General features: G+C 36.4%; 1 protein-coding gene across 1 annotated transcript in view; it reads right to left on the reverse strand.

Moving 5' to 3' along the window:
* Positions 1-27,189, reverse strand: part of STXBP4 (syntaxin binding protein 4) — a 64,787-nt gene extending 37,598 nt beyond the window's left edge. The window contains exons 1-16 of the mRNA XM_058038787.1: positions 27,144-27,189; positions 21,056-21,129; positions 20,762-20,857; positions 19,704-19,773; positions 18,823-18,897; positions 16,761-16,846; positions 16,033-16,162; positions 15,349-15,481; positions 13,190-13,296; positions 12,631-12,814; positions 11,572-11,650; positions 8,993-9,075; positions 8,407-8,503; positions 6,994-7,106; positions 6,240-6,326; positions 5,103-5,168 (exon numbers count right to left, since the gene is read on the reverse strand). Coding sequence (XP_057894770.1) covers positions 5,103-5,168; positions 6,240-6,326; positions 6,994-7,106; positions 8,407-8,503; positions 8,993-9,075; positions 11,572-11,650; positions 12,631-12,814; positions 13,190-13,296; positions 15,349-15,481; positions 16,033-16,162; positions 16,761-16,846; positions 18,823-18,897; positions 19,704-19,773; positions 20,762-20,857; positions 21,056-21,129; positions 27,144-27,181 — 1,518 coding nt within the window. The 5' untranslated portion in view covers positions 27,182-27,189. The remainder of the gene's footprint in view (positions 1-5,102; positions 5,169-6,239; positions 6,327-6,993; positions 7,107-8,406; positions 8,504-8,992; positions 9,076-11,571; positions 11,651-12,630; positions 12,815-13,189; positions 13,297-15,348; positions 15,482-16,032; positions 16,163-16,760; positions 16,847-18,822; positions 18,898-19,703; positions 19,774-20,761; positions 20,858-21,055; positions 21,130-27,143) is intronic.
* Positions 27,190-27,400: the final 211 nt, after the last annotated feature.

Consider the following 27,400-nt stretch of genomic DNA (forward strand, 5'->3'; position numbering starts at 1 on the left):
CAGCTAACGCAATCCCTAAATGTTGCAAAATCTCCTTTCAAGAAAGATATTGCTCAGTTCATTTTAGGACTGAATATTAATTGAAATTAACTGATTAGTAAATTAGAAAGCCAAACTAAAGGTCTGTACAATGGAGTTTGTTTACACTCATCTAGGAATAAAACAAACAAACTGCTCACCAAAATGTACAGGCTCACTGGCACCAAAATCACTGAACCATCTTTTCCATCAGCTATTAATTAATCTGTAGGAAAAGTCACTTTATATCAATTTTCTGAATAATTAGAGTTATCAGATTTGAATACACAAATTCACAGAGCTAGAAATTTTTTTGTTACTCAGTTAATGATACTTAGGTGAATATTCTATTCCTGGTCTACCTATTACATTTTATAATTATAATTATATCCTGGTTGGGAATGGAACTAGAGGGAAAACAGGGGGGTGTTTCTCCTCCCATAGAAGGGAAACACACTCTGACTCTTTACCATGGGGAGGAAATAACCTTCCAGAAACTAGGTTTGAAACTGCTGTTTCTAAAAAACCTAGATGACCAGATCTTCCTGTTTTGTGGAAGCAATTGCATATAAAAGGTGTTGTAACAGAAACATCTAGAGAGGTCAGTTAAACTTAAAAATACAGATTTAATTCTTTCCTAACATAGAAGCATTTGTCCTGTACAATCAATATCCTTCAAGTTAGGTTTTCCTATATTTTGTGATAATGTTCTTTCTGTAAAATGCTCTACCAATCTCAGCTTCGTATGACTTTTAACCTCTACACTGTTATTCTTAATAGACAATATATTCTGGGCCACAAATCAGTTAATCTCAGTGACATAAAACCAGTACATCATCTTCCTCATCTTTGCAATATAATATAATACCAATTTGGACAATGGCCAGGGACATCCTGGACTCTCAGAAAATAGAGCAGTGGAAGTAACCACACATGTAGAACAGCAACACCATTAGTGCACACAGGTGACATTGGTGTTGCATAATTTAGAGGTTTCTGTTACAGGGCACAAGCACTAAGAGATCCATTTAAGTGACCTTTAATTTGACAGCAAGTAGAATGATTTTCTTTTTTCCTTTGGAAGCATTTGGGTGAACTACACAAGGACCAGCTGCACCTGGAAGCACAGACTCATCCCAAGCTGAGATGTGTGTGTTTTTCCTCAAAGTTGTGTGTTTACAGCACTGAGAGCAGTGTGAGTGAGGGTCATTACTGCTCACACTCCCTGAAAGCACAGCAATCACCCCACGCCTCCTGCAAGCCGCTCCTGGCACTCCTTTTTCCTAGAAACAATTCAGGGAACACGGGGACTTCTAAGAAGTTACCAACCTACAGAAGTGGAAATCAAATTACTGCCTTTGGGGAGGGCACTTTCTTGCCAATGTAAGAAAAAAAAAATGAATCAAAAGCAAGAAGAGCTGGGCCCTGCTGCTACAGAGGATGAGTTGGGAGCCTTCAGCAGCAGAGGCATCCTTGGGAAACAGGCTGGAGGTGGGAAAAAGATTCTTGGAGACAAAAGTGAAAAGATGCTCTGACGTTAAGTTTGACTAATATAAATGAACACAGAGTCCTTGAGAAAGGGTGGCATCTTAAAAACCCACACTCAGGAATTATTTAAATAAACTGACATGAGAAAAGTGAAGAGAAAATTGCTATTGTGAAAAGGGAGGTCTTCATTTTGAAAGAAGACATCCTTGAGATAAAGGTTTAATCTCTTATAATCCAGAATTGCCTTTACTCCTCCATTGTTTTTTTGGAACCCCAGTTGTTGAATATTAATTTCTATGTAATAGCAGACTAAGTATGACCAGATTTCAACAGTGAAAGACCTAAAGGAATAATTAAGGAACAATGGCTTCTTACATTACAATGAAACAATTACACACACTACAACTGAATTAGTAAAATTGTCTGACACACCAGAGCTGTTTGCTGGAGCAGAGGGGCACAAAGGGAAATTATTGCATTGGGTTTTTCCATTCTCCAGTCACTGGAATTGGCACTGTGGGCACACAGTGGGCTCTCTCACCTGGCAGGAAAGGGGGCCCCACCAGAAGAAGAACTGATGGGTAATACCCACTTCAGCAACATGAGCTCTTGTCCCATTCAAATGTATGATAAAGTGTCCAAGGCCAGGCTGGCAGGGCTTGGAGCAAGCTGGGATAGTGGAGGGTGTTCCTCTCCATGGCAGGGGGTGGAACGAGATGAGATTTAAGGTCCTTTCCAACCCAAACCAATCCAGGATTCTAAGGCACAACAGATAGGGATCTGCAGCTGCTAATATTTCATTTATATAAACACCTCATGGGACCCATTGTCCTGATCTGGTATGAAGCCACTACAGCCAATAAGGAACTAACAGCTGGAGGAGAGAAGCTGAATCCTTAAAAAAGCAGTTTCATGGTACAGGTTTCTTCCTAAGCCAGGTTCTATTTCTTCCTTGGATAGATTCAAGTGTAAGAAGGTTTTATCCAAGTTTTATTCCAGCCACCACAAACACCTAAACTAAGATATTCTTTTAAATTATGTGAAAATTGTAATTACAAACCAATCATGCTTGTTGATTAATTCTACAAAAATTTTATATTGACATCATCCTTTACAAGAAGTTTGAATATCTTTACTAGGTATTAAAATAAAAAACCTAATGAAATAAACCAAACACTTCTTTCAGGCAGGGTGAAATAGATTAGATACTGCTTCCAAAATAGCAGTCATTCAAAGCCCTTATTTTTCCCCTCAGAGAAAACAACCACAGATAGCAAATCTCAGCACCATGAACCAAGACCAGGAGTTTGGGATACCACAAACAGTGTCTTATCTTCACCACCTCTCCCATTTCCTATGTTCAGCTGAGTGCTCCAGCTGACAGAAAGTGCCCAGAAAAAGCTGTGCTACAGAAGGGATCATTCAGGCTGAAATACCCCAGGACTCTCAGGCAGCACAGGATCCAGCCCAGCTCCTCCAGGAGGACAGAAGACACCATTACAGATTTCACATTCGTGCTCTTGGCAAGACTTCAGGTACTCAGAAATGCCTTTCTGTGTTTTGTGCCAATCCCAGCTTACATATGATTTCAAGGAAGCCCCAAAGATATAGTGCTACATCACAACTTCAAAGCCAAAACAGATCAATTAATGGATTTTAATTGTCTCACACCAATATTAGAAAATAATTACTACCTCACTGCAAGTTTAGCAGCGTTTCTAATTTTAAGAGTTTATTCATGCTGTTCATTACTGAGTCAAGCACTGTTTAATGAATTGGTACTAACAAAGCATGTTCATTAACCAGAATATTTGTACCCCTGTCTTAATTAATCTGTAATCTCTGCAATTAACAATTAGTAGAAAAGAGAAATACCACAAAATATACCTCAATATATGATTGGTAACTTAAATCCTCATTTAAAACGTTGTTTTTTCAGGAAAGCAGTCATTTAAAAAAATGTTTAAATTATGCTAAAGTCAGAAGACCTTAAGCACAGCCTTAAATTGGGTTTTTTGTTTATTTTGGTTGTTTGTTACTTTTAATCAGGCCATTAGGGTTCAATAATGTACTCATTAACTCCTTTCACTAACCAGCTCAAGCAGGAATGCACATCATAAGTTAAATGGCAACTTGTACTATAAGTAGCCTATTTTTAAAAAACTTATCCCTATGAATCTCAGTGCCAATATTGTTTTTAAACAACAGGAATATATATAATAATAAATATAATGCACTTGAACATGCACCAAATATAAACAGGAGAAAAGATCCATTTAAAGCCCACTTTTATCTCTTAAAATAGATCATACAATGCTATAATTATATATAATTTAGTATTTCTCTTCACTTCACTACATGGAACCCTTTCAATGCCTACAACAAAATCAGTATTTATCCCTGGGAGGTCTGCAGGGCAAAATTGAATCTCACCACACCACGACAGTACCTGAGAAAAATAAAAGCGGGAGGACCTCGAGTGGTGGCAAATGGGCACTGCTGAAATTAAAACATCTTCAAGCAGCCCTGTCCAAGGCTGCCTTCCCAGGAAAAGCAGGTTTGTACTGGGGACTGTACTCTGCACCAGCTTTAGCCTGGACTAATAACACTGAACAAGTGTTCTGGTCTAGAACAACACAGTCAGCCCATTAGAGGTGGGAATTCAAGTGCATTACTTGGAACAAACTTCCAAGTAAATTATATCCAGGAGATAACCCAATTTATTTCCCACAGTGTACAGAAGGAAACAACACAATACTAATGGAAAAAGCTTCCAAGCAAGCTCTTGTATATTCAAAGAATAAAGGTAATAATGAAGGTGTTCAACGAATCTTAGGAGCAAGATATAAAACTAATCTTAATAGAGGGGATTTTCAAAACTTTATATTGCATTTTTACATGACATGTGACATGAGAAACCCACAAAGAACAGGTGTAGCAGTGCAGGAGGGAAGGAAAGCAGCCAGCTCATTAGAAGGAAAAGCTGACAGGGTGTTCAGGAGGAAGAGGGAACAGGAAATTTCACTGGGTTTGAATCCAGGCTATAAATGACATGGGACTTACATTTAATTGGGAATTTCCTTTAAGAGACACAAGGAAGCCAAACACTCTGATTTATTGGCTCATAATTATAGATAAATTTGGAAGCAGAAAAAAGACTTTCCTCAGAAAACCCTGACTACAACTTTTTTCCTGGTAATTTTTTCACACTTAAGACTGGTTGACATATAAAGTAGTTAATGTTAGGACTGTAAATTAGCCAACTGTTGCCTAAGAGCAGCAAAATCTCTTTAAGAACACTTAAGACTAGAAAGGTTCTACTACATAATTGTCCCACTTCATTGATCCAGCTGGTCTCAGGATTCCTATCTCAATTCAATAGCAGAGAAATCAATTACTGCTCTAAAAGGTGAAGAATCAATTCTCCACTTTTAATCAAAAGCTCTTTAGTAGCACAAGAACCATCTTTGTGTTGAAATCAGTGTGAAATTATACCCTATATGAGCACTAAGAGAAAAAGAAGTGCTCCTATCTCCCTTCCACAAAAAAATTTAAAAACTCTTACATGATTATAATTTTTAGAGATTTCAACATACTTGCTTGACTACTTGAAGCTGCTCTGCTAACTGCTTCTGTAAGTTCACAGATTCAGACAGTTCTTCCTATTAAAAAAAAAGAATGATAAATAAGTTTGAAAGAGAAGGAGTTTTGATCCTAAAGCAATTACCTCTTTCAAAACTACAGATAACAATACTTAACTTCTATCAACAACTTTTATAAACCAGTGATAAAAGCATCTCTAAAACGTAACTTTTCTGTGAGTTCATTGAGGCTGCTTAGGTTTCTTGAGTATTTTAGAATTATTTACTGAACATTTCTGGGATGGGTGCAAAAGAGTGTAAGAAATAAGGCGATTTATTATAGATTGATGATTGTCAGTTTTCCACATCAGCAATTTAGGGACAGCTGGTCAGAATTCCCTGTGTTCAATGTAAATGGGGTTCTTACATTTCAGTACAAAGCTCTCAGAAGAAGAATCATTGTGCATAAAACAGAGAACTGACCTCTGGCCATCTCAACCCAATGTTTCTGTAATTTACAGCAAGAAATTTTTTGGACCAATGGGCAATTTTTAAAATTGTCTTTGTCCCAAGCTCAGTACTCCTGTTGAAGAAGCAGGGTTATGTAAGCTGAGCACAGAACTTCCTATCTTATGGTTTGTTAAAAAAGAAATTCAGGACCATGGGAATGTGGTAGCAACCTGGGGTATTAAGAAATCATATTTACTGCTTTAGGACATGGGAATTTTGTAATGTCTGGGAAAATATGTATTAATTTTGCACACAGATTAATTTATCCTCCAGTTCTGATTCCTTTCAGAAGTATCAGCACACACTCAGACTCTGCAGTTACTAGAATCATTTTTTTTAAAAATGGCCATGCAAATCAATAATTTCTATACATTCACTTCTGTGACATGTCTGCTTAGTCTCATTTCTCTATAGATCAGACTAAAAAATGTGTTAGCATTCAGTAAACTGGCTAAAATACACTGTCTCCACAAATACATTGTAAGCAATCTTCAAACGTGACTAGGACTGTTTGCACTGCCATTTTATTTATCTATGAAAAACTGCACATGAAATTCAAATAACCAATAAATTTCTACACACACTCAAAAAAGACCCCTAGTCTCTTGAATAATTTAAAGCAAATAAAAAAATAAGTGTTACCTTTAATTTGCTAATTTCTTTTAAAGCTTCATTTCTTTCTTTCTTAAGTTTTTCCACATCATCCTCCAAGGAATCATAGGTTACAAACTGTGTGTACACAAACATATAAGGTTTGGAATGGATTGCTAACTATGTCTTCTACAATCTTTAACATCTTATATTAAAAGTTCTTGTTAATAAAACGAGAAGAAAATATTAATTTTAGGATGATTTATAGATCTGAAAATGCTAAAAATGTTTAATAAAATTTTAAACAACTTATCTTCCAAATGAACAATTACTTTTCCTTTTAAAATGGATTAATAAAGTGTTTTTTAAAGTATCAAGAATATGTCACTATTTCCATATTTTAAATAATAACGCATTCTATTTTAGTGTTAATATACTAAAAATGCTCTTTTTTAAAGTCACCTCTAAAATAAAATGATTTTCACTGTAGCAGTAGTTCAAATCACTGGGCCCAGTAATTGTTTCTCACTCACACAGGTTGTAGCAATCCAAATTCTATTAAGAAACCTCAGTAAATCAATGTTGTCCAGACTTACAACAACAAACCACTATTTAATTACATTAACTGCTTTCTACAAATTAGGCTGCTTAAAAAAAGCTTCACAGAAACTAGGTTATCTTAAAGAACCCCATGCTGCAAAGCTGTTCCAAACATCAGCCCAAGATTTGGAGTTATTTTACATACAATAAACTCTCCAATAATCTCCTCCCAACTGTTCAAACACTGACCAGGCACATATTTTACCTGTGAGTCCTGTAAGCTGGCAACTTCACCCATCCCAAAGGTTTCAGATTTGTGGCCATCATCAGTTTCATCTGATTGCACAGACAACAGATTCCTTGAAACTTCAATGAAATCTAGGAAAAAAACCAGTTCAGGTTTGGTTGTTGTAGCCTGGAAATTCAGTTTAGTAACAGATCATTGATGCAACTGCCAATATCACCATGAACAGCCACTCTGATAAATGCAGTTTTCTAAAGGAAAAAAAGACAATCGGAGAGCTATCTTCAAAGAGAAAGTTCTGGTAAAGCTGATGAGAATAAAAATGCCCAAACACATTGGAATTAAGGATCCTCAAATCAAATTGTGAAGGAGAAAAGAAGACAAAGGGGGTGTGAAGTTCACCTTCAAGGTACCTGAGAGATTCTGCATTTGGCAGGTGTCTGTGAAAAATGAAATAAGTCTGCACACCAGGTGTACACACCTGCCCTTCCAATCCATTGACTTCACCAGAGGAGACAAGAAAAAGGAAAAATTTCCTGCTAGCTCAGAGCTCATGGTTTCCTTTTCAGACCCTTTATACCCTTGACAGAGGCTTGGTGAAATTGATGTTGACCAAGCTGTAAGTTTTAAACACAAGCAGTCTCTAATGCACAATCAACATGACTTGGATTACCCATATAATTTGGATTTAAAAATTCTGCTAGACTATGACAGAAATGTGAAAATATAAAGGTCAGTTTAAACCACATAAAATCTGATAGAACACCCAGTATTTTTCTTGCTGAAGATCTTTTAGGATGTTTAAGTATAAAATACTATTTTTCACACACTAGTGTTTTTCACAGACTTTAGGGAAATTTCCATCAGTTTTAGCATCAGAACCATCATGTCTCACAGTTTCTGAAAAATATTTTTAAATTGTGCGTGTCATCAACCAAAATTGTTACAACCACAAGAAGCAACTCATTCTCATCCGAATTAGGTTTAGCTGGAAGAATTGTGATGGTCTCCCTGCAAACCTGTTTCTATATGCAATAGTTAAAATATTCTTGCTTCCCACATACTGAAATTAAGTGATCCATCTGTTTACTTGCCTTAAGAAGCTTCTTTAACCATCAAAACTCTCCCAAATAATTTCTGAAACTATTACAGCTCCCTATTGTCAGAACAAAAAAAATTCAAGATTTTCTGAGCACAAAATAAAACTTTCCCAAGGCTGCTCTTAACAAAATAAATTTGTGATTTGCATTCCCATTACTTAGTTTCAAGTAGAACTTCAAGCTTATTTTCGTACAGCAAAAAAAGGTTCTTGCCTCAAATTATTATTTTATTTGCAGCAGCCCAATACTGACAAGAAATATATTAATGGTTATTATCTATAATTTTTGTATTCCTACTTTTCATTATTTTCTATGGTAATTAACAAATTAATACCTCCAAAAGACACTGTTCCTTTAGAATCTTTATGAAGTTGCTGCCTTAGGGCTTGCTGCTGTTCATCTGTGAGTTGAATCCCAAGATAATTCAGTGCCTGGAAGGAAAAACTTATTTTGGAGTGAAAAAAGAAAGGACTAAGGATAATGACTGCAGGGACATGGGGGAGTAATTAAAGACCTACACTTCAAAGAGCCTTTGTATCCTGGTACACTCTCACTGACAACACATTTATTCCAGAGCCACTCAGTGACTTTTCCTTCTAATTGAGAGATGTTCAGATATTATTTAACCTTGAATGCAGATGAGTGTAATAAGCAAACCCCTTTGTCCTTAATAACTGCTTTAAAAATCCTGAGGGAAGTTCTGATTCCCAGAAGAGTTAATCAGTAATTAGATTAACAAAAACAGTAATTTGCCCAATACATAAACTGAAATATTGGCCTGCAACATGAAAGATCCACCGAATAGATAATTCTGTGTGTCATTTATACTTTAAAGTCTGTCAGCCTAGAAATACTGTCCAGATGTTTTACCTGCATCATGAAGGGGGAAGAAGGAGAAATCAAGATTTTTAAGTATTTACCCTCTCCAGCTTTTCTGTTTTGAGATGAATACTCAGGTTCTTTCCTTGGGGGTCATAATCATCATTCTGGCTGGGGGTAATAACTGAGATATTAAAAAAAAATAAAGTAATATTAATGCAGTGGTAACTATTGCTTTGAAAAAATTTGCTCTGAAACTCGGCTCATCAAGTGGATGCCAGCTAAATACCCACCTGCCAAAAATACATGTTAATCCTTAGACTGGCTTCTTTTTTTTAAAGGACATAATTGTAATCAACAAAAACTATGGGTATCAATCACTTCCACTATATTTTTTTTTTTTGCATAGAAAAGTGACAAGTAGGAAATGAACAGAAAATAACCAGGAACAGCTTTCAGTGATCCATCAAGCATATGGCTTCTCCTTGCGGTATTTTTCTCTCAGAGATACACAGATACTCAGGAAACAGAAAGGGAAACACACTTGTGAATTCCAAGAGAGACCTCCAAGACACACCCTCAGTGTGACTGGCAACTGGCACATGGAATGATCTAGAAAACACTGGGGAAGAGAGGGAATGACCTGCTCCCACACCTGGCATGGAGCTTAGGCTGAACTCCACAGGCCCCTCAGTAATTTTTCCTGGGAAGGAACTCTTTTCTAAGAACTCCTGTCCATCAGGCCATCACCCATCAGCCCCTTTCTACCCTTATAGTCAGAAACGCAAGTTTAAATGGGTTTTTTGGACTATCACTTTGGATTTTAGACGCATGCAAATAAAAAAAAAAATAATTGTTTGCATTCCTTGTTTATAAATATAATGTAGGTCTTAATTCATCATTTCATTAGTGAATTAAAAAGATACTGAAATCAGACCAGTGTTTGACAAGAAAAGGATCTTGCAGTTTGAGATTCTCTCCAAAGGAACAGAAGGAATCACAGAGAATTATTTTTTTTTAAATTTTTTTTAGTTTCACAGCATATCTGTTTCCAAGCTCAAAGTAATTTACATTCTCTTTACATGCCAAAAGCATAAACCAAAATATCTTGAAAATCTCTGACATTAACACCTCTCACATCCTATATTAAAAGTCTGAAGGCAGTGAGCTAGAACCTTGGTGGAATTGGCTCAATTTCCCTTCAGCTCAGAATGAAAAAGCCTCGTGTGTGAGTTTGGGCAAAAACTTCTCAAAACTATGCTGATTTTTTTATAAAGTGTTAAAAACAAGAGTATCTCATCTAAGAGATGCTTTAATTTTTCAAGGTTATCTTTGAAAGTTTATCCTTGAAAAAGGGCAGCATGAAAGAAGTGGCAGGTTTTTTTAAAGATATGCTGTTAGATAAGAAGAAAATGAAACATGACTAGAGCTGCAAGTATTTGTGCTTTCTGCTCTACTCCCTCCCTACATTCTTCAGATGTGTTCAGAGACTGTGCCCCTCCTGGTATCTTCAAAAAAATAAGCTCCTGTGTACTGAATTAAATTAACCAAGACTCTTATATACTGAATATATTAAAAAAAAAGACTTTTGTCTTGTTCCTTTGATTCAGTGTTTGTCATAGCCAATATGTAAAAACTGTGTGATCATCAATCTCCAGGTGCATTCAATACTAAAACTTTGCCAGTTTCAACAGCCTACATTTGCTCAGCTCACCCTTCATGGCAGGGAACCAACTGGTCAGATTTGCAACATGGGAACTGCTTCATTTTAAATTTGAATATCTAATATGGGGTATAATAAATGCAGGTACAATTTAAATACTGTCAGTGGAGAGATATCTGGAATGAATCAGATTCTGTGCATTTGTTCTTCCTCTCCTCAGTATGTTAGACATGAGATTAGAAGTTCAGCTTAAGCTTAATTGCTACTGCCTGAAGAAAAAGAATATTTGGGTCTGCACAGAGAAATACAGAACAGAGCCAGTTCTATCAGTGTGCCAATGGGGACTCCCATTATTGTGTCACACTGTTTCTAAACACAACATACTTGTTTCCCACAGGAATTACAATTGTTCAGCTCAGATTTGGTTCTGACCATGTTTCACAAACCCTGTTTTTCTTTAAATGTTGTTTTCAAAATATTTCAAGATGTGATCAAAGTAACTCTTGTCCTTGTTACAATGTCATGACTCTAAAACACAAATATACATGATATATTGTATTTGCTACTAATGGAAAAGCTGTTAAGAGAGCTGCATGTTAATTCTACCCTTTCAATATGCTGCCCTGATTTAAGCAAAAAAAGCCATGCAAGCAGCATACATGCCCAGAATTTCATCAAATCAAGAAAGCACAGTTTCTATGGCAACCTAATCTTGATCTATATGTGAGTCTTCATTATCAGGTTTCTACTGAGTCTATTATCATGACTGCTGTATAGCAAATGTTGTGATCACTCATTTTTGTTTGGTTTCAGCTGTTTGTTAGAGACAATGTAAGTTATATTTGACAGAAGCTACTAAAAATCCATTGATATCAGTGCTTTATTTAGGAGTATAAAAACAGAGCAATATTCCCTTTTTTTTTTAAAGCCTACTGAGTCTCACTATGCACTATGTTCTGTTTGACTGTTATTGAATGAGCAAGGAAAAGGGTGGCAGGGAATGAAATCAGCACTTACCCGTGGCAGACACATCAGCAGGATTGCTGTCTAGAGCAGTAATTGGAGATTGCTCTCCCATCTTGACTCCAGTTTCCATCTAGGAGAGGAAACGAAAAGTCATGAAATACCATTTCTAAAGCAGATCATAAGCCAAAGCAGAAACACAGGTTCATGAAAAAAGGGACAGGAAGGAAGACTGGGGGAAGAAAAAAAGGGCTGGGGAGATCAAAACAACCCCAGGAGAAAAAGAAAGGCATGGAGAGGGTAGTGGTGGTATGGAATAGCATTGGAAAAAATCAGATTGGGGCCTCATCAAAATCCTGGGTTTTGAAAACCTTCACAGATTAAGACAGCACAGTCTCTCTAGGCAACCCAGTTTATATCCCTAATAGGAAAGAAAAATGGGCAAGCATTTTAAGTACAAATGTAAGATAGGAAATTCACCTGTTTTGATTTCATATTTGAGAACATTTTATTCTTCCTTCTTCTAAGGCAGTACTTTATTTATCTTTAAAAATATGATAAACTGAAAACCTGCTATCAAATATTGAAATGTTAGTTTTAAAATCTTTGTTCTCATGGTCAACATTACTTCTTCACACTAATGGTGAGCTGTATGAATTAAAACAATTGCAGCTTAGCCAAAAGAATGGGGGAAACCCCCATACTTCTAGGACTTTTTTAAAGCAAAAATCTCATTGTCACAGAGCAAGTGTGAAATTGTACTGTACTCACACATTTGTAGTAAGCAGGGAGTGTTTTGTCTCTGAAATACATAACTATTTGTATCTAATTCCAAAACCTCAGAGAAACAGTGAAGGAGAACTTAGTATCTAAGAACACAATTAATGCTTATTTAATTTGTTTTCTTACCCCAAGTCAACTAATTCCTCTCATCAGTGTGGTTTACTCTCCTGTTATACAACATGGTTTTTCCAAAAGTGTTGATAGTCCAAAGACAATATTGAGCAGGAAAACAGACAGTCATTTTCTTAATAAAATAGAAACTCAATTACGATTAGGAGAAAAACAAGCATTTGCTCAGTTTGTTGTAAGAGGATTAAGAAGCACACTCACAGCATCTGGAGGGAATGGTGAAAGCAGCCTCCCAGTAGGAGAGGGAAGAGGACCAAGAGCTGCAGCCTGTTGCTCTCCATGTGCTGCAGAAGATGTTAAGAGGCTGAAAGGATGCTGCAGATTCTGTGGAAAACTCTGTATGTTTTTCTGCCTAATAAAAGCTATCTCCCAAAAATTTTCAAACCTAGAATGAAAATTTAAAAAGTTTCAACATACTGTATACTTATATTATTCATAAAGTTATACTTCTGCAAAAATTACACATTTCCAAACACTGTGTGTGGGTTTATTTAATTATTTTTCTAAAAGGATGTTTTGCCACCCATCATTATAAAGACAAATACTGTGATTTTTTTAAAAACATTAAAGTATCATAATTTTGCAGGTCTAAAAGGTGCACTTGAATCTTTTCTATGAAATAATATTACAACTGAGTATTTAAAAAATTAGTATTCCTCATTTCTTCTAAGCACACAAAACCCCATTTCACATTAACCTGCCCATAAATATGATCTATTGAACCATTTTGGATGGTTGGCTGTTTGACAGTAACAGATACCTCATCTTTGTTCTGTTGATTATACTTTTTGCCTCTTCATAGGAGACGCCAATCATGGACTCTTTGTTGATGGACACAAGCTGATCCCCAGGTTTCAATCGTCCATCCTAAAATAACAAATATAAAACCAAACCCACAAACTTGACATTAATTGCTAACACTACAGAAAGAACTGTATAGTCACAACACTTGGACAAATTCCCCTGGTTCTATTAGGACAAAAAATATCAAGAACAGCTCTGCATTCTGCCTGTGCTTGACAATCCTCCAGTAATAAACAGATTAAACAATCATCCCTTACCATTAAAGCAGTCATTATAAAAACTCATCAGAGAAAACAGACCTCAGAAATTGTATAAAGAAGAACTTTGGACCCAGCTAAACATTTCTGTAAAAAAACAAAAAACAAAAAAACATGGAAACAAACAAGAGATTTTTCCAGCACTGACCCATCTGACTTTAGGAAGCTTCTTTACTAATTAATTCAGCTCTGAGCTGGATTAATTTGTATTTCAAAATCAAATGTTCATGGCAATACATGGAACTCTTCAGACACTCACCAGCCATGTTAATGAGAAAACCAGACTGATCTATTAGTACTCTCACCAGTCAAAACCATGACAGAAATAATTTTGTCAGCATTGTGCTTCTGTTGAATTAATTGCAAACTCTCTACCAGCACAAGAACATTTCACAATTCTGAGCCAGAGACTCTTTTTTTACAGAGAGCCCTCAACAATTCAACTGGAAATTCATGTAATTCACCTATGGTTACAGAGTTCTGACATTTGTCTAATGCAATACACATCATGTAACACAGAACATGTCTCTGCTCTTCAGCTTCTAAGAAATCAAACACAAAATTACTCTATGTGAAAAAAAAAAAAGTGTACAGAAGATGATACATAGGAAATAAATAAAATACCTTCTTAAAACCAGTATAATTTTACCTGCTTAACACCCACATACCATAATTTTTGCTGTTTTGTTTCACAACTATGTCAGTAATTTACTACCTTTTTTTTTGTCACTTAGTATTTTGGTTTTGGTTAAAGAATAAAGCTGTAGATCTTTCATTTTGCTCTCATCTAGCATGTTCTAAGATATCCAACGGTGCCCTCACGTGGCAGACATTTAAAATATGCTTCCTGTTTCACCTTCCCAAACAGGATAACCAGTACTGGGAAATTACCTCTATTATTGCTAATATTAGAGCCTAATGGAAATTGATGTCTTAGCCTCAGTCTATTTATTATGTGTGATAGGCTTTAAATTATATGTTCACAGTGAGAAAAATGTTTTAGAAAACACAACAAAATAGGAGAAAATAAAAGATAAATGATTACCATTTACCTAGTGAAAGAGGTCTTTGAGAAATATTGTATTTGTATCTTCCAGCTTGCATTTTAGGATTAAACTCAGTCTGCAGAAATTCAGTAACAAATAGTTATGAACTGCTTGGGGACAAACCAAACCCCACTGCTCATGAACTGAGCTCATCCTCTCTTGCTGGGCCAGAGGCAAGGGCTGGTTATCTACACTTCCAAATAACCATAATTACTCAGGATGCCAGAGGAGACACTTGGATAAACAGTTCTGAGTACCTGAACCAGGATATTACATTATTTATTTACTTTTTACACTGACAAATCCCCCTGGATTTACATACTGCATTTGTCACAAATCAAAACAATAACCAACACCAATTCATACATTTTATTAGTCTGCACTTTCAGAATATTTTTTTCTAATTTGCCTACACAATGATTTCCAACTGCAAGGATCCATCTAAATTAAGTCTCAGGGAAATATGGTTTTTTGAGTGTCCAAGAAAATAAAGAGGTGCAATCTGTAGCTCTGTCCCATCCTTCCTGCATTACTTTGCATCATGCAATCTCTTATAGAAGTTGGTTTTGTACCTTCTCATACATAAACTGAGGAATAAGATCCTCATTTACCTCAAATGAACTTATGAATAAATTTTCATTACCATGCAAATCTGTCACACTGCAGTGAGATAATTCTGTTAAAAGAGAGGGCAAGGAGGAACACAAACACATTTTGTATTTAAAGTATAACTGCAGATGTAGCATACCAAAGCAATGAAGGCAAAAAAATGCAGGTGTCTGAAGGGGAAGGAAGGGAAAAAAGGTCTTTACCTTATGGCAATCACCACCAGGGATAATTTCTTGAATATATACCAAAGGCCCTTCATTTCTGTTAATTCCTCCCACAATATTCAAACCTAGGCTTGTTCCTTTGCAAACAGAGATAATCTGAAATGCACTGTCACTAGAGACACAAAGAGAAAGAAAACCAGAATTACTTCAGAGAACTAGATAATAAAGACTGGAGCAGTAGCTTATTTTATCTTACAGGTTTTGCAAATATGTATTACAGTAACAAATAGAAATATTATACATTTAATCTCAGCGTTCAAATATGACACTATTTACAACAAAATCAGCCACCTCAGGCTACTCTGACAATTACAAAAAGAATTTATACTTTATTTTACAAGGCTAAAAACTCCTGTCTACTATATAGAGTAGAAATATATACTATATCCCAAGGCTTATGGGAGTATCTGGGTACATATAAATCAGGAATATTAATTCATTAGGAGACACAAAAAAATTAACCTGATTAATCTTCTTCTGCCACATGAACAATAAATACATAGAAAAGAAACTTATTAGTCTGCAATGTCAATGGTATTATGAGCTTCAGGACTAGAAGTTAAAAAATAAAACCAAACTTTAACACTTAGTGCTCAACCCAAATTTTCCTGACCAGCCAAATAACAGCATTTCCTCAGCATTTCAGTCAGTTTTGGAGATTACTTTGGAAGCTTTGGAGATGGTGGTGGGACAGAATTATTTCTGCTGCTGCTGGTGATGTTATCCTTCAACTGCAACTGAGGACTCTGTGACCTTGAGGACGACCCAGAAGAAAGGCTGTCTCTAGATTTTGCTTCAATAAAAGAAATAAAAATAAATAAATGAATAAAAACTGCATTTGGGAAAAAACACAAAATTTCAACTCATGTAAGAAAGTTCAGTAGGACCATTTTCATATAAGAAAAAAGACAACCAAAAACATGCCTGCACAGTAAAGAACTGAGAGCCACCCAGAGTTCCAGGAATAATTTTTTAAAACATAACAAGTGATTATTTCTTTCAAATTGGGTGTAAAATACAAAATAAACTAATCCCCCATGCTATATAAAGGCATCTCAATTAGGCAGCACTTCCAGAAAGATTAGAATTTATAGTGCTCTGGATCAAATTTCTATTAGCATTTTGTGGCACATTTCAGCTACAAATACAAAAAAACCCTTTTCATATAAATAATTAATTAAAATTGAAAGTAGATACCAGTATATTTAAATAAAGAGCTAAGGAAACTGACACACAAGTTCCTCAAGGTACATGGGTGTTTTGTTGGACTTACAGCCACTTCCTCCAGTACACCTCCACTAAAATAAGCAAGTTTAAGTACAAGTTTCTACTTCACCCAAGGGTGATTTTTGCCCCCCAGGATTGTTCCAGGCTGGGAAGTGATCTCTCACCAGCTAAATGATGTGTTGGAGAAGTTCTTGCAGAGGCTGTGTCACTGTGAGAGCCATACTTATCCATTAGGTCATGAAATTCTTTCCTGCGCCAAGAAAAAGATTTTCTTTGTCAGTTTGAAAGGATCCTGTGAAACCTGCACTGCTTGTACTGAACAGCTGCTCCTCCTCAGAGAAGGAAGCTCAACCTCCACTGAAAGAGGAAAGCCCTGTCAAATGGCCAGAAACGGCAAAAAAAAAAAAAAAAAATCATGTAATGCATGATAAAGATGGGAATAAAACAGATTATGGACAAAATGGACTATTGGTACAAAAGCTTTATTTTTACCTCTCTTTACCCTGAATTACAAAACTTTAAAAACTTGCAATACAATCAACTACAGATAATAAGACAGTGGTACTACCAAGCTCCAGAACAATTTCTTTATATTAGAGGGAATCAGATTATACACCTATAGCATACTCTTGTTTTTAAAGAATGCTTTTAGTTCAATTACACTGAACAAGAACCCAGAAAAGACTGAAAAAGATATGGCTCCTTATAAACAAGAGGACAGAAGAAATATTTATTAACTACTAAAAGCAGAAATTCTTTGCAGACACCATTCACATTGTAACAGACAGGCAAAGATGTACATCTTGCATGACAGGCATTGAAGAAAATACAAAAATACCTGATTTATCTGATACTGAAGCCAGCCTAATTTAAGAAAAAAAGTTTCTAATCTGAGCTCTGATTACCTCAGTGCTAACTGATTTAAAAGATAAAAATTATCTAGAGTGATGTAAGCCAGAATAATATTAATATACAGAATTAGCCAGAGAGAAAAGAAATTAACTAATTGCAAGGAGAGTAATTCCCAGGTAATTCTAGTTTGACTTCTGAAGGTTGTTCAAAAATGCTGGGTGGGTTATTTTTTTAAAAAATAACATTTATTGTGCTAATGCTGGCCCCAGGGTACACACATAAACACAGCTGAATGTAAATCAAATAATCTTTAAGCACAGAATGTAAAATCATAAGGTGGCTGGTGAGGGACTGCATGGAGTGACAAATTCTGCCCAGGCCACTGCACTTCCCCCCCAGAGTGGTTAAAGGACTGATGGATTTTAATTATTCCAGGAGTTTACAGGAACTAGGCCAGTATGCTTTAGATCAAAGCAGATTAAGAGTGGACCTCGCATCTATCTAGGCAGTCTGAAAAAAGGAGAGATCAGAGGCTACAGAGTGATTTAGATGTTGAATTCAAGGAACAGAAAGAGGAAGCTTAACTTGGACAAAAGGCTAAAGGAATTTAGAGAAAAATCCTTTATGGGGAGATTACTCTGGAAGTGGAACATCCCAGGAAAGGCAAATAACAGCAGATACTCTTGCAATGATTATCAAAAACAATTACATAACAGCTGTTTTCTCCCTAGATTTAAGTCAAAAGGGGACACAGACCTGGTTTGTCACATTGCTGATGATTCTCTACCAACACTGGTTTATATGCTAAACTTTCATCAGTCAGGTTAGAGCAATATTTAACATAAATGTCCTTAAAATGAATATGTACTTAAAATGTCCTTAAAATGAAAAGTGCTTTAGACTACCTGCTGCAGTGAATAGTTTAACCTACTTACCCAAACTATTCAAAGTTCATTAGAAATTGAAAAGCAAACTTCTGAGGGAAAAAACAACTGAATCTGCCTTTTGTCAGAAGGCAAGACAAATTTAAATCTTACAGTTCTTTGGTAGCTCTAACAGAGTCCTCACTTTTCATTATTTTAAAATGTGAGGAGTATTTAAAAACTATCACAGCAGACAATTCTTAATGGCATTAGCTGGATTACAATCCTCCTCTGTAAACTGAAGTTGGCCTGAGCTTGCTACTTGAAGTGATTGATGCAAGTAATCTCAGAATGAACTGGTATCAAACACCATGCAGTAAAATGTGACATGTGGTGGAATTCTGCAATTAAAACTAATCTGAAACAAAAATTCATGCAAGCTCACCCACCCACCCTGAGAAACAGCACTGGACTTTTATTAGTTTTGAGGTTAAAACAATTTTTCTCTTACTTTGCTTCTTCATCTCTAGCAACGAGCAGAGACATGTGATTAGAGGCTGAGGCTGTTCTCAAGATGTCAACAGCCCTAGAAGGGGGCAGAAAAAGGCCAAATAAATATACCAGGGTGCTGGCAAGAACTGAGCAGTGCTAGAAGAGCAGGAAAATGGACAAATTGCTAAGGTAGTTAATAATTTGCATGGTCAGATACAGAGAAAAGAGCTTGGCAGCAGCAAAACTTAAAGTGAGCACCAAGGAGCAGAGCAAAAGACAGGCTGTGGTGCATCTGCTGACAGCAATAAGCTGGGACTGACCCCTCTTTCCCTTCCCTTCTGTCCCCATCCCTCCTTGGGCCATCCTGCTGCCTTCCTGAGCCTCCTTCAGGATTAACAGCCCACCCCAACAAAAGCAACTGCTCAGGTGTGCCTGGCTCAGAATATCCCCCAGCAATACAAAAGAAAATGCAATTCCTTTGCATTTTCAATCTCCAACACTGAAAGCTGCACTGATCTCTGCAGATCCAGCCACAGAAACCACCTACAGCTCCTTGTCTCCCCTTTCATTGTGCCGTTACAGGATTGCTGCCACCATTCACATGCATCAGTACTGAACAGCAGGTAGTTTATTAACAGCTTCTACTGCTGTTTTCACACACATGCTGTCATCTGTGTCATTACAAACCAGATGATTCTGCTGCCACAGAAGCACATAAAGTCCTTCACTTTTCTACAACAGTTTTGCTGCACTAGATCTACAGGATAAATTACTTGTGAGTGGAACTCCAAGGATCTCAGGGGAGCTGTGCTCTTTCAATCAGTCACTGATAGTGTCCAAAATAATCCATGTGTAACATTCCAAGCTCTAATAAACATTCAGAAATCAGTATGAAGATACCTTTCATTTGTTACTCCAACCAGGTTTTCTCCATTGACATCCAGAATGAGGTCCCCAGTGAGCAAACGGCCTTTAAATGAAACCAACAGTGATGGATCAATCAACAAGAAAATGGTGAACATTTTGTATTAACCCAGGCCTTTCCTTTCAATTTTATGTGACTTAATGCATTAAACAACTTTATGACCCTTGGCACCTGATCCTAAGATAATTGATATAAGATATCAGATAACTGAGATAAGACTAGAACCTATAAATCAAAATCTTACTAACAACAGAATAGCCACCAAAAATAACTGTCATTTAGCTATTTGTACTACTTACACACAGCATAAATACTTTTGAGACTAGAATTTATATTTTACAATTGTGGAACTAATTTTATTTGACTCTTACTCTTAACATTACTGTAAATTACCATGTGTAGATATATTAATGTTTTAGACATCAATAAAGTCAGCTAAAGGAATTTTTAGAACCAATTCTACCTTTAACCTCCTGAAAATCTCAAGTTTAGGAAGTGGATGTAGATAATTTCAAATGATCATTTTGCACAAGACAAGCTGGAATCTCAAAAAAAAACCCGTACAGAGACCTAGGATGGAAGTCTGTAGCTTAATTATTGCACTCTACTGAGAGTAATTTCTTCTCTCCATACAGACCTTAACTACCAGCACACCAACATTAAAAAATAGTAATAAAAATTATCAGAACTAATTAAAAATACTAGGTTTATACAGGAAACCTCACTCTTATACTTTATACATTAAAAGTGATTCAGCATCACAACACTCACTCAACAGAGCAGCCAACTGCCAGAAAGACTGCTGGTGGCCTTCACCAGCCATATCTAGATTTGAACACATTTTCAAGACCTGAGTGTATTAAAATCTTTTCCCATAAAGGTTCCAAGTTTCATTTATCTATCTTAAAGTAAGCTAACACCTCATAGATCCTGACCAAACCGTATTACTTTAAATATCCTTACCCACAAAGACTTCTTTTGATACCTTTTTATACACAGTGTGTTTGTAGCCAAAAAAGTTAAAATTACTTACTATCTGTAGCAGCCACCCCCCCAGGCAGAATTCTCTTTATGAAAATCCCATAATCTTCTGCTGTTTGTGCCCGATAACCTCCAATAATTTTAACTCCTGAACAACAAACAAAAAGACAAAAGTGAAAAATTGGTTATTCCACCTGTGGTTAGAATTGGTTCTTCTATTGTGCTAAATGCATTTGCAGTCAAATCCATGAAAGGCAAATAAACTTTCCTGATGCCAGGTATGAGCTGACAAAGGTGTTTTCAGGTCTGATTTACTCAGAGTAACAGAATGTGCAATCTTAGTTACCTAATCCATTCTGGCAATCAGAGAAAGAGATGCGGTGAACAGCTCGATTTATTCCATGAGGGCCCATAATGGTCCTAGGGAACAAAATAAAATCAAATTACAGAAACGTAGGTAGAGCTGTGTTAACAGAGAAGAAATTACAGTGACTGTGTTTTCAACTCAAATACAAACCCAAACCAACTTTCTCCACTGACAACTTCATATTGTTTGATATCTCTGAGCCACCACCTCCCCAGCCAAAAATCACTCTGTTGTGATGAAAAGGTACAATAAATATACAGAATTTACTTCCTTTTCCCCCAAAGCACTTCAGGCTGAACTGTGAATCCCACTTCGTGTAATAAAGGCATTGTGATTAAATAGAAACAAAATTCCACAAGCTGGTCCATCTTCATTTAGGCAAGAAAAACATACCGTAAAATCAGTTTTCATTAGGTAATGAATATTTGAACAAAAGCATAGCTAAGCCAATGCATAAAATTATTTCCAGATATATCTAAAATATATTTTTTTATATTTATGGACATAATGTTTTCCCAAATCTACTAATTTCTTCACTCAACATTGATTTCTGTCTCTATTGTAAAAAAGGTTTCTTTCCAAACTCTTTTGCCTGATCCTCTGTGTACCTTCCCACTCCAAGGGGAAGCACCAATTCCATGGCACTTGGAATTATCTAAAGGCAAAGAAATATTTTGAAGGCAGTTGATCATGCAACAGACTTAAAAAAGAATACAAAGTAAAATTAAGAGTTTTGAAACTTAAATTTACAATTTCATCAGACTCATGACCAGCACACTGCTCTGAGAATGCAGAGTATTAAGAATGGAAATAAATGCAGATTATCCTTTACCAGGTTTTATTTTCATTTAGATGAATTATGGGTAAAAAAAAAAACTTAGTTGTATTATATCTCCTCTGTCCTTTCACTGCAATATTTTTGAAGAAGACTCAGCAGATGTCTTCTAGAAAATAGCAGAAGCACCACCGAGGTTTTTCTGCTTTGACCTACATATTGTTCTCCATTAGATAGAGCTGTATTTTCTAGAAGGTCCTAGTGAAATGTAAAAACAAGAATTCATTAGCAGGGTGGGAAAGAAGATCAAAGTGGAGGACACAGTGACCCAAATCCTTCCACACAACCTAATCCAGCACACAGCCTGAACTCTGTGCCTGAAACTGGGTACATCTGCAAAAGCCAGAGTACATCATTAAAAGGTGCTGTGCCAGAAGGGAGAGAATTCTAGAAGGTTCAAATGCTCTTAAATTCTAGCACTAGCCAAGAGATCCAGCTTCTAAAGAACATCTGCAGCTCTTTTTTGGGTTTGGAGAAGAAAACTGGATGAGATGAGATTTTTTTAATCAAATGATAAGCACTAGCTCTGAAAAGCAACAATTTCCCAAAATTTTGTATTTCCAAGTATTTGCAAAATTAGCCTTTGCTTTAGAAAGGCTGGCCACAAGAAGATACCTAATAATTCTAATAACCTTTAGAAACAAAAATTAAACCTATGCTTCAAGCACTGTATCATTTTCACTGCAGTATTTCTTGAAGTATTTGTTTCACGGGCTAAGAAGAAATAACAAAACCCAGTGGATGTGGTGTGTGTTTGACAGGACTGCACATGACCATGCCATGACATGTCAGAGCACAAGGTGCCCTCTGTAAGGCTAAAAGTGAACCAAACTGCTTTTACTTAATCACAGCCTGAAAGGAAGAACAAATCCCCAAGCTCAATATTTATTTAAGAATACTCTTTTGACAAGCTCCTACTCCACAACAAGAACAGAGTATTTTGCATTACTACCCAGGACTGTCACTGAAATTATTCCACAAATTGGTTTTGAGGCTGAAGGAGAGCATCCCAGTCATGCTTTGTCCTGCTCTGAAATCTTAAACAAGGTATACTGATTTTTAAAATAGGCAATTATTCAATTTTTTCCTCTCTTGCCTTTTGCTCCTACTGCTACTGGTTTTGCTTTGCCATTCCCTCTCAGCAGTTTTCATACAGCAATATTTTTTGGTAAAAATTAAAAAGCAAGACCAGAAGTTACTTCAACCTCGCACAAACCAACACAGAGGTTTTACTTTTGCAAAGTCTGAAAAGATCAAATCTCAGACTTTAAGTCTGAAGTTTAGAGTTTGCCAGAAATTGTAGAACCTCTTTATATACTACCATATAAAATAATAATGAAATATGATCAAATCTAAGAATAGGACAATCAATAGGAAAGAATCTACATTTTCAGAAGTAACTGGCAATATTTTCCAAAGAGAGATCCTAATGGAACTAAAACGGATTTTCACAAAGAAGACACAAAGAACACACAACTAATTGTTATTATTAGTCAGTGGAGAGGAGTAAGATACCTCTGAAACACTGGAATTGTGATGCTGCCACCTACAATGAGAAATAACTGACACGTTGGACAGACAACTTTTACAAGATACTCAGGTCTGTTTATGCTCTAAAAACTCAATCCCTCCAATACATGCAGTTTAAAATTACTTTATCACATAAAGGCAAAACCAAAGATTTTCACATGCCCCAAATTTGTTTAGCATATCACATCTAGTCGGCTTTCAGTGTTAGGGTTTTTTTCCCCATATAACACAGATCTTCAAGTCAAGCTACTTGTCATAATTCTAATAAAATAAACAGAGCTTTAACAATTTCACTGTAAAATTACTTGTATTCAGCACCCATCCAACATTTATTTTATGTCATCAATTTCAGCATTTGTGAAATGTTAGCATATTTCTCCCAGAGCTTTAGAAACATGCTCAACAGTATAAATAAGGAAATATGCTTTTAAACCAGTTGGCAGTAGTAACCACAAATAATTCAATGTTTTTTGCAGAAAAATATGCAAATTAAATAATCAATTGTCAATACTCATTTTTTGAGGTCAGGCAAAAGCACCTGTAAGGAAGCATCGAGACGATGTGAGGCAAGAGATGAAATAAACAAGTAAAACTTACCAAAATTTACACTATAACCTTCTTACACTAAAAGATACTAAACTCAACATTCCAGCTGAAGTCCTGGAATGCTAACAGACTAAGTGTGCAACATTTTGTCTAGATGCTCCAGTAAAGGCAATTAAAATGAACCTGCTTCTATTACTTTTTAGCAGCATACACAAAGAAGTTGAACAACTTTGGGTTTTATTTCTTTTAGTACTTAACAGAACACACAGCTCCAGATATTCATCTGATCTCCATTCCTGAGAAATTATTAGCCATTTATGTGCACAAACAAAACATTTACCTATGTTTATCAATGGGAGAATAATACACTTTACTCAAAAAACACATATCACTTGACACACAAAAATCTAAATTATAAACTCGGGCTGTTGATGAAAAGAAGCTGAAAATTATCAGCTTTTAAATGATCTTTCCTGTACTTTGCCCAATTACAGACTACAGCAATGCCCTCAGAACTGAATGGCTCAGCATACCAGTATAAGAGAGAGAGACCATCAAAACGCTCTGGTTCATCTTCAGCTCCTGGAGAAAGCAGGGACATCCTTCAGCACAGCAGGAAAAACAAGGACAACGCAACCAAACCGCACTGGAGGTTTCCAGCTCAGCCGGATAAAGGTTATGAGCAGGATGATTTCTGCTAACAACTAAAAAACCCAAACACAGAGCTCCAGCTGAGCGTTCTGCCTACTTAATCTTCTCTGAAAGCCTCTGCGTCACATGCGCTAATTCACCTAGAGAGGTAATGCTGACTTTTTCTCCCTCTGAAACGGCCATTTAGAGCAACTTTAAAGATTGATAAATGCAAAGGACAAAATTTACTACACTGTGATTAAGCAACCTAGATCCAGCAGCCAAAGGCAAACGCGATGATTCAAAGCAACTTATTTCCTCCTGGTCTTCTAAAATTTATTTACATACACCCTGCAAACAAGGTCAAAAGCAGTAACTCATGACCTTTCTAAAGCGATCTTCCTAGCAGACTGCATTATGCACAGCCACACAAAAGGGAAAGCCAACAAAGCAGACTGGGAGTATTAATGAAACAAATGCCATTATGCTATTACTTTTCATTCTCAATCACGGTACTGGCTTGTGCCATGATCTAACTTGATTTTTAGACTTTCAAGATACAGCAGTCAAAAGTCAACACAGAACTTGGGTTATTTATTTTCTCTGGAAATACAAGCTGACATGTACTTTTCTGTGAAAGGAAATAAAACTGCCAAATTTATGTCATTACACTGTGAATAATGTAGTTTAAGAAGTCAAACGTATCACCCTTGTTCCCCGAGGTCAGATCCTGTGATAGGAGACTTGGTCTTGCAGAGAAATGCACATTTTCAGAAATTCTGATCATTGCCACCAGTTTGGTTAATGAATGTTTCCTTCCAGGCTTACCACAGAAGTACCCCTACTACTCCCCCTCTCTCAAAAGACCCTAACAAGACTGCAGCTTGAAATGCAAGCCTACTGCCCTGTGCTCACCCAGGGCTTTAAGTAGAAAGGTGAATCCTCTCTAGCCAGGAGCAGCCCTGTGATCAGACAGCATCTGTCAGGCCTGGAGGTGCAGCAGGAGGGCTGGCTATGCCAGGAATGCAAAAGCTTATCTCAGGCACCTTTTTTTTTTTTTTTTTTTTTTAAAGCTGCAGTGACTGTGGTTTCATTAGCAGATAATCCTTCTGGGGAAAGGATCCCTTTGCTGAGAGCCAACTTGCTGAACAGTGTTCACAGAGAGTGGTCAGTGCACGCACAGAAGGAGCAGAGTGACCCACCACAGAGTAAGGAGCAGATCAGAGATGGAAATGGGAACATAAAGCAGCCTTCCCAGTTCCCAAATACTGAAAAGCCCCTCTGGCACAGTGCCCACATCCATTCAGAGATGAAAATTTGCCCCTTTGCAGCATTTCCTCAGTCAGCTCACTCTGCTGCTGTTATCAGCATTACAGAAAAGCCATTGATATTTTAAGCCTCATATCAATTAGATTTGCTCCAGGCAAGGTTACAGAAGATAAAGTACCAATAGATTTTCTCCAACAAAACGACCTCTGTATTTAACACCAGTGGAATTCAATTTGTGGTATCAATATCAGGAGCATTTGTCAAAATACATCACTCAGATCAACCAGCATCACATTTTCTGCCATAAAAATCCCCCAATTAATGCATGGCTCAAGGCTCTCCAATTTCCTTGTTAAAAAGCAAAAAGTTATTTTTATTAAACCTATTATTAAACCTATTTTTATTAAACTGGGCTTCTTCAGGTCCCAGTAAAAAGCAGGTCAGCTTTTTGAATGTTTTGTGGTCTTTCTTTTCTAACCAATCAAGTTATTTATGAGGTGGCATAATTCTAAATCTATGTTAAGTTTTTTTTTTTTATTCTTCTGACTACTCTTTGCTGGATTCTATTGCACAAGTACAACACACATGGTAAGTCCAGCGAGAGCTGCCTGTGCCTGGTTTTAATTCTGGTTTTGATGAGAGCATTGGTGTGGTTATTTGGCAGTTTGGAAAGGGTCTGGAGTTACACTTTTCAGTCATGACTGAATCCATATTTGACATTTAAAATCTGATCCAACTTCTAAGTGGATAAGATTACGTTTTATAGAATGAACATAATTTTTTTATATCCTGTGACATTGGTAAAAAATATAATGGTTCCTAAGTACTACATATAAAATATTAAAGGTATAGAAACAGAGTATTCTGAAAAAGTAATGCACTGTAATACAAAACCTCCAGTCTTATGCTACTGCAGGTACCCCAGATGTACAAAGAAGTGACTTACTGTATACAAGTATGCTTTCATAGTTCAGAAGCATTAAATTAAGAAATCTCTATGCAGGGTTTTATCTCTACAAAACAAGTCCTAACCAAGTGCCAATTAAAATAATGAAAAGCTTAAGGGACAATTCCTTCCTTAAAGTGTAAATTCACTGGTGTTGGTGTCAGCTTTCCTACGATGTTACTGCAGACTGCTTCAATATCAAAGTTATGTTAAGTCTTCATCAAGACAAGATCCTAGCAATGAAATTGCAAAAATTTTAATATTACAATCCATTAATTGTATTTCTACATCTAGGGAAAAAAAGTACTTACTCCTTCTCTGTATTTGTGAGGGGGTCTGCACTGGACATCTTCTTAGAAGCACTATTAAAATAAAAGTTCAAAATTAAGAGCTCTGACATATGAACAGGCTCCTACAGGATCAAAATCTTCTAAAATAGGAAAAAAAACCAGATTACAATTCTAGGATGATACAACATAACTGCTGAAGGCAAAGACAATCCCTTTTTTTCCCCATGTAAAGTTACTTTGGAAAGGGAGTCTTGTTTTGTGTGTCTTGTTTTCTCATG

Source organism: Melospiza georgiana, chromosome 21, assembly GCF_028018845.1.
Source record: "Melospiza georgiana isolate bMelGeo1 chromosome 21, bMelGeo1.pri, whole genome shotgun sequence".
NCBI lineage: Eukaryota > Metazoa > Chordata > Aves > Passeriformes > Passerellidae > Melospiza > Melospiza georgiana.